Source organism: Symsagittifera roscoffensis, chromosome 1 (assembly GCF_963678635.1).
Source record: "Symsagittifera roscoffensis chromosome 1, txSymRosc1.1, whole genome shotgun sequence".
In the NCBI taxonomy this organism is placed as follows: domain Eukaryota; kingdom Metazoa; phylum Xenacoelomorpha; order Acoela; family Convolutidae; genus Symsagittifera; species Symsagittifera roscoffensis.
Genome location: NC_087062.1, coordinates 52,485,909 through 52,493,939, shown reverse-complemented (window position 1 = coordinate 52,493,939; position 8,031 = coordinate 52,485,909). Strand labels below are relative to the sequence as shown.

The following is an 8,031-nucleotide window of genomic DNA, read 5'->3' as shown; positions in this document are numbered from 1 at the left end:
CTGTATGATGAATCGAAGGGTATACTTTAATATAGCATTTGGCGCTGCGTTCAAAAAAGACATGATAGCTCCCCGACAGCACTCCCCGACAGCACTTCACTCAACTTTTAAAAAGAAAATGCATTCAAAGATTTTCTGAAAATTTATGAAAACAAGAAAAATTGTCATATCTCGTAAGTTAAAAATTTTTCGATTACTCTTATTTCGAGGCCAATTCAAAAAACCCTGAGAGCACCCCATTATAAGGTTGCAAATTTCAAGTTCTTTGAAGTTTTTATTATCTAAAATTTTTCAAAAAAATTACAAAAAACGTCACAAAAAGAAGCAGGACTTGCAACCCATTGAGAATACCCTGACAGCACCCAAGTATGTGGTTGGCAATGTCAAATTTTGTTAACTATTTGAAATCATGTTTTTTTTGAAAATTTATTTTTAAATTTTACAAAAAATGTCATATATCGTAAGCTAAAATAGTTTGGTGATTCACATTTGTTGGTTAATTTGCAACTGTGGGAGAAGTTTGACTGCACACCAACATAGGTTTGCTTATTTCATTTTTTTTATCCAATTTTTTTTGAAAATTTTTCAAAAAATGATAACAAAAACGTCAAATCTCGGAAATTTAAATAATTTGAGCAGACAAATTTGGAGGCAAGATTTGGAACCCCTGAACGTACACTGAGAGCACCCCACCAAAATTGTAAAGTTTAGTTCTTAATTTTTCTTAGAAAAATGATAAGAAACGTCAAATTACAAAACTAAAAAATTTGAGCAGGTAAGATTTGCAATCCCTGAACGTACTCTGAGTACGCTGAACGTACCCTCAACGTCCCTGAACGAATCATTGAGTTGTTTATTCCAAATTTCTATTGTTTTTTTTTTTCATTTAAAAAATTTTTTGAAAAAATTTCAAAAATTGATAAGAAACTTCGTATCTCGGAAGCTGAAAAGATTTGAGCAGACAATTTTGAGAAAAACAGTCTTAAAATCTTACGTTTGATTTGTTGCGACAGGTTCATACTAACCAGCTATATCAATTTCTTAGATTTTGGTTCACCTGGGCACCAAGAGCAGTTTAATTACACAACATAATTAAGGAGCAACATACAAAAATACAGAATGATGCACAATACAATTAATAACAGGATCACACAGCGGAACGAGCGACCTTTCTCCTTCAACCGATGGGGGGATGTTATTCCTGTTACAAGTTTTGAATTTAAGTCAATCAGAATTGATTGTAATACACTCAGTGTTAACTTATTTTAACTTTTAACACAGTGGATGAATGATATTGATTTGGTCTATTGGTTTATTTGAGAGGTGACGTTTCTATTATTTCCAAGAGGTGACGTTTCTTATGTTTTTTTTCTTGAAAAATTTTCAAAAAATTTAGTTTTTAAAATTTCGCAAAATGCATTCAAAGATATTCTGAATATTTATGAAAAACAAGAAAAATTGTCATATCTCGTAAGCTAAAAAATTTTTCGATTACTCTTATTTCGAGGCCAATTCAAAAAACCCTGAGAGCACCCCATTATAAAGTTGCAAATTTCAAGTTCTTTGAAGTTTTTATTATCTAAAACTTTTCAAAAAATTTACAAAAAACGTCACAATAAGAAGCAGGTTTGCAACTCATTGAGAATACCCTGACAGCACCCAAGTATGTGGTTGGCAATGTCAAATTTTGTTAACTTTTTGAAATCATGTTTTTTTTCTGAAAATTTATTTTTAAATTTTACAAAAAAAGTCATATATCGTAAGCTAAATTAGTTTGGTGATTCACATTTGTTGGTTAATTTGCAACCGTGGGAAAATTTGACTGCACACTAACATAGGTTTGCTTATTTCAATTTTTTTTATCCAATTTTTTTTGAAAGTTTTTCAAAAAAGATAATAAAAACGTCAAATCTCGGAAATTAAAATAATTTGAGCAGATAAATTGGAGGCAAGATTTGGAACCCCTGAACGTACACTGAGAGCACCCTACCAAAATTGTAAAGTTTAGTTTCTTAATTTTTCTTAGAAAAATGATAAGAAACGTCATATTACAAAAACTAAAAAATTTGAGCAGGTAAGATTTGCAATCCCTGAACGTACTCTGAGTACCCTGAACGTACCCTGAACGTCCCTGAACGAATCATTGAGTTGTTTATTCCAAATTTCTATTGTTTTTTTTTCATCTAAAATGTTTTGAAATTTTTTCAAAAATTGATAAGAAACTTCATATCTCGGAAGCTGAAAAGATTTGAGCAGACAAATTTGGATGCAAGATTTGCAACCCCTGAAAGTATTCTGGCAGCACTCGACTATAGCGCTGAGATTATTAAATTTTGCGAAGTTTTTAAAACCTAAATTTTTTGAAAATTTTTCAAGAAAAAAAATATAAGAAACGTCACCTCTTGGAAATAAAAATGCTTCGAGCAGGATCTTGGAAGCAAGATTTTCAACCCCTGAACATACTCCGAGAGCACCCCACCATAGAGTAATTAATTTCAAATTTTGTGAAGTTTTGTTTTTCTAACATATTTAGAAAAATGATAAGAAACGTCATATCTCGGAATCAACCCAATTTTGAGAAAAACGGTCTTAAAATCTTATGTTTGATTTGTTGCGACAGGTTCATACTAACCAGCTATATCAATTTTTTAGATTTTGGTTCACCTGGGCACCAAGAACAGTTTACTTGCACAACATATTTAAGGAGCAACATACAAAAATACAGTATGATGCACAATACAATTAATAACAGGATGACACAGCGGAACGAGCGTATTCCTGTTACAAAATTTAAATTTAAGTCAATCAGAATTGATTGTAATACACTCAGTGTTAACTTATTTAATTTTTAACACAGTGGATGAATTATATTGACTTGGTCTAATGGTTTATTTGAGAGGTGACGTTTCTATTATTTCCAAGAGGTGACGTTTCTTATGTTTTTTTTCTTGAAAAATTTTCAAAAAATTTAGGTTTTAAAAATTTCGCAAAATGCATTCAAAGATTTTCTGAATATTTATGAAAAACAAGAAAAATTGTCATATCTCGTAAGCTAAAAAATTTTTCGATTACTCTTATTTCGAGGCCAATTCAAAAAAACCCTGAGAGCACCCCATTATAAAGTTGCAAATTTCAAGTTCTTTGAAGTTTTTATTATCTAAAACTTTTCAAAAAAATTACTAAAAACGTCACAAAAAGAAGCAGGTTTGCAACCCATTGAGACTACCCTGACAGCACCCAAGTATGTGGTTGGCAAGGTCAAATTTTGTTAACTTTTTGAAATCATGTTTTTTTTCTGAAAATTTATTTTTAAATTTTACAAAAAAAGATAATAAAAACGTCAAATCTCGGAAATTTAAATAATTTGAGCATATAAATTTGTAGGCAAGATTTGGAACCCCTGAACGTACACTGAGAGCACCCTACCAAAATTGTAAAGTTTAGTTTCTTAATTTTTCTTAGAAAAATGATAAGAAACGTCATATTACAAAAACTAAAAAATTTGATCTGGTAAGATTTGCAATCCCCGAACGTACTCTGAGTACCCTGAACGTACCCTGAACGTCCCTGAACGAATCAATGAGTTGTTTATTTCAAATTTTTATTGTTTTTTTTTTCATCTAAAAAATTTTTTGAAAAATTTTTCAAAATTGATAAGAAACTTCATATCTCGGAAGCTGAAAAGATTTGAGCAGATAATTTTGGATGCAATATTTTCAACCCCTGAAAGTATTCTGGCAGCACTCGACTATAGCGCTGAGATTATTAAATTTTGCGAAGTTTTTAAAAACTAAATTTTTTGAAAATTTTTCAAGAAAAAAAAACATAAGAAACGTCACCTCTTGGAAATAAAAATGATTCGAGCAGGCTCTTGGAAGCAAGATTTTCAACCCCTGGACATACTCCGAGAGCACCCCACCATAGAGAAATTAATTTCAAATTTTGTGAAGTTTTGTTTTTCTAACTTATTTAGAAAAATGATAAGAAACGTCATATCTCGGAATCAACCCAATTTTGAGAAAAACGGTCTTAAAATCTTACGTTTGATTTGTTGCGACAGGTTCATACTAACCAGCTATATCAATTTCTTAGATTTTGGTTCACCTGGGCACCAAGAGCAGTTTAATTGCACAACATAATTAAGGAGCAACATACAAAAATACAGTATGATGCACAATACAATTAATAACAGGATGACACAGCGGAACGAGCGACCTTTCTCCTTCAACCGATGGGGGGATGTTATTCCTGTTACAAGTTTTGAATTTAAGTCAATCAGAATTGATTGTAATACACTCAGTGTTAACTTATTTTAACTTTTAACACAGTGGATGAATGATATTGATTTGGTCTATTGGTTTATTTGAGAGGTGACGTTTCTATTATTTCCAAGAGGTGACGTTTCTTATGTTTTTTTTCTTGAAAAATTTTCAAAAAATTTAGGTTTTAAAAACTTCGCAAAATTTAATAATCTCAGCGCTATAGTCGACTGCTGCCAGAATACTTTCAGGGGTTGCAATTTTTGCCTCCAAATTTGTCTGCTCAAATCTTTTCAGCTTCCGAGATATGAAGTTTCTTATCAATTTTTATTGGTTTTATCAATACTTATTGGTTTATTTGAGAGAGAGGAGAGAGAGAGAGAGAGAGGAGAGAGAGAGAGAGAGAGAGAGAGAGGAGAGAGAGAGAGAGAGAAGCTGATCAAACATGTTTAATTTAAACTACTTGAGCAGTAGTCGGATTGACTCCCTCACTACCCAAAAGTTTGACTAGTGGGTTTTGCTACGAGCGATCCTAAAATTTTTCGTAACGCACGTTAGGTGCCAACACATACTATTTTAACTTGGATCGAGGGCAGCGCGCGTCAAAAAACGAGCAATTTTTTCGGTCAAAATGTTTTCTTAAAAAGCCCCTGAAACGGCATTTTAATTTTTACAGTTAACTTTGGATAATAGGCCTTTTAATAGCTTTTTGAAAAGTTTGGATTTTTTCTAGCCCCCAGCCTTGAAAAGATCATAGATCCGCCCCTCTGATTTAGCATAATTCACATAAAACAATTGTAGAACCATTATCCAAATTATGCTTAATCGCAAAATGGGGCGTTTTTTCAGACTCAGCTCATAACATTTCTTTCAGTTGGAACTAGACAGACATTAATTGGATTGGGTTCTTCAAATGCGTAAAAACCCCAAGCAAGTCATAAAAATCCCGGTGCATATTAAGCAACATCATGTTCTTGTAATGATGATAATGCGACATGTCTAACAGTCATCTTATGAATGCAAAATATTTTTAGAAAGCTAACGGCGGAGTTTAATGTACCATATCTATTCGAGAGGGGTGGAGTTGATTTGATGCATATGTTTCACCCACTCCATCCATTTTAGTGGGCACCAAAAAGTATGTTAGTCTAATTAAGAGTAGAAGCACATTCAATTCCAACAGTTAACATGTATAAGCAATTGCTCTACCTCTGTGATCGGACTCTGAAACAAGGGTTACCAGCAGTAGATTACCACACGACAGATAGTTATCATTGAATGGAACCTTGAATTATTGAATCAAACAAGCTTGCTAGCGAAAAGGTTCACAAGTGAAAGTGGTGGGAAGACAGACAAGGACTAGTGTGTAACAATAACTGGGATGTCAGACTGAACATTAACTAGGGATTTAACAGCAGGTGTCCGTGACGAGCTGAACAGCTCCACGTGCTGGTCCTTTCCCTCGTGTATTAATCGCTTTATAAATAATTAACTATTTTGTCCTAATTGAAAAAAAACGAGACCAAAAGGGAGAGCGACTGAGAGTAGAGTTTTTATCAGTTTTCCTCAGAAGCTGCTCTCTGAAATATATTTGCATGTTTTTAGTTCTGAACAGTTAGATGTCCCCTGACTAGAGAGGGGATACGTCGTGGTGGGGGGAGGGGGGAGGGGGGTACGTGAGGGGATGGGGGGTACATGATGGGGTACGTCGTGGATTGGGGAGGGGGGGGGGGGTACTTTGGGGGGGGATGGGGGGGGGGGGGGTACGTTGGGGGGAAGACGTGAGGAACTAGTCAAAAAGGCTGTGTTTTTGGGCACTTTTTGGAAAATTACTACATATTGGCCGCCCCTGGATGAACGAATGACAAAACTTTCAAAAAACGGTTTTCAAGTTGGACAAACAGTAAATTTTCAAAAGACATCAGTACATTTTTAGCGTCTGAAACTCTATGTGATAAAGCGTCTGAAACTCTAACATTTTCGTTGAATTGAAAAAAAAATAAATTAATCGGCACCTTGAGATTAGATATTAAACTAACTTTTCAACTCACTAAATTTTCAAGGCATAATATAGTTAGTACTTTGCGAGCAATTTGCATCTAGCTATCAAGTATGCCCCACGCCTCGGCTGCAGTTGCATCCGCGCTTGAATTTATTCGAAATTGAGTTAAACGAACTTGAGTTAAAATTGAGTTAGACTCATGTTATTCTAAAATTGAGTCATTTATTCTCAAATGAAGCGCAAACATTTTTCATTAACTTAAGATTTGAAACTTGTGCACAGGAACCAAATATAATCTTTTGAAAATTCTGCAGATTTTCCGAGTATGGAAGGAAATGAATAAATTCTATGCTTGTTGTATTTTTGATTGGAAAATGTAAAGTAGGGATTGAACCTGGAATCTACGCGTTCCGAATCACAAAATTTAGGCACTGTCCTAAATGCTTTTTGATTCTATGTAAGTTGCTCTTTCATTAGTTTGAAGACTTTATCTTTGGTACATAGAACGTAATACGTACTTATCGAACACACAATTTTATTCCAAAATTTAAACAAGTAAGTCAATAACTCAAGTTTTGCTTGAATCAGATTCTTTTAATTTTATTACGGAAAACGTAAAAATGACAGTTGAAAATTTATAGTTACTCAAATGTTGTTTGCCGAAAAACTATTAGAGACCAAATAAAAGGCACTCGAAACCTTTTGGGTTGCCATGATATACGAGCAGTTTATTTTTGTTTTTTTTTTTAAATCAAAAAAATTATAATCTCTATTCGCAAATTGTTGAATTTATCAAAAAAAATTTTTGACTGATTTACAAAGAATGGAACAAAGGGTTCACTATCATACGAGTTAATTCGTTTCCAATGGAGCTAAATTTTGAAGTTTTTTTTATGAAATCATCACCCCACGCTCCATATAAATGACGAAAGAATAGGTTTCGCTCATTGTAACAAATCAATTATGACAAAAAAGCTCCTTTCAACCAATTTGGAACGTTTTCTTAGACGGAATAAATTTCCGCTTACACGTTATTAGCGCGAACTATATCGCGCGTTAATTGTCCCAAATTGGCCAAAATGGCAATCTTTAAACCCCCATAACTTTACGAAAAATATTCACAGGTAAAATATCTTTTCAAATTTAAGCTCAGAACATCAATACTTTTTGAATGATATTAAAAATTTTTGTCAAAATGGCTAGTTAAAAAGTCGAAATTTGTCTGAAGAAAAAAAAGTTACCCCGAGCACAAATATTCCGTAACTTTCGTATCGAAAGTCAGAACAACAAGGTGCGTCTAGTTAACCCTTCACGAGGCTATTTGCTCTGCCTAAATTTTTTTGGAGTCATTTTGAATCCAACTATTTCGTGCTTGGGCTTTTTTTTTGTTCATTTTTTGAGCATTATAGATAAAAAAAATTATTATACCAAATATGGCTTTTCGGTATTTGTCAGAACAAAATACGATAGCATCGGTAAGACATTTTCACTAAATGAAATTTTTTTATAAACTCAAATCAATTTTCAAACATGTTGAGCCAATTTTTGGAGATTATACTCTTCTCAAACTTCGTTGAGCTACACAAGAGGCTCTAACTTTAATGCAGCTTTGTAAGCAAATGAACAAATTGTTTTGGCGTAATTACTGATTGACTCAAAAAATCCATTAAAAAGATTTTTGGGATTAAATGTTGGAATTGAATTTCACAAAATGAATTGCACCATTTCATTTCTGCTAAAATTGTAAGCAAGGTTTGTCATCATCAAGTT

General features: G+C 33.2%; 1 protein-coding gene across 4 annotated transcripts in view; it reads right to left on the bottom strand.

The window, feature by feature from the left end:
- LOC134856789 (gamma-aminobutyric acid receptor subunit rho-1-like) overlaps positions 1-8,031 on the bottom strand; it is an 83,528-nt gene that overhangs the window by 22,152 nt on the left and 53,345 nt on the right. For 3 of the 4 annotated variants that reach the window (XM_063873063.1, XM_063873064.1, XM_063873066.1), the window contains one exon: positions 5,469-5,483. The exons of the other annotated variant lie outside the window; for it this stretch is intronic. In XM_063873063.1, the coding sequence (XP_063729133.1) occupies positions 5,469-5,483 (15 nt within the window). The remainder of the gene's footprint in view (positions 1-5,468; positions 5,484-8,031) is intronic. 4 annotated transcript variants of the gene reach the window in all.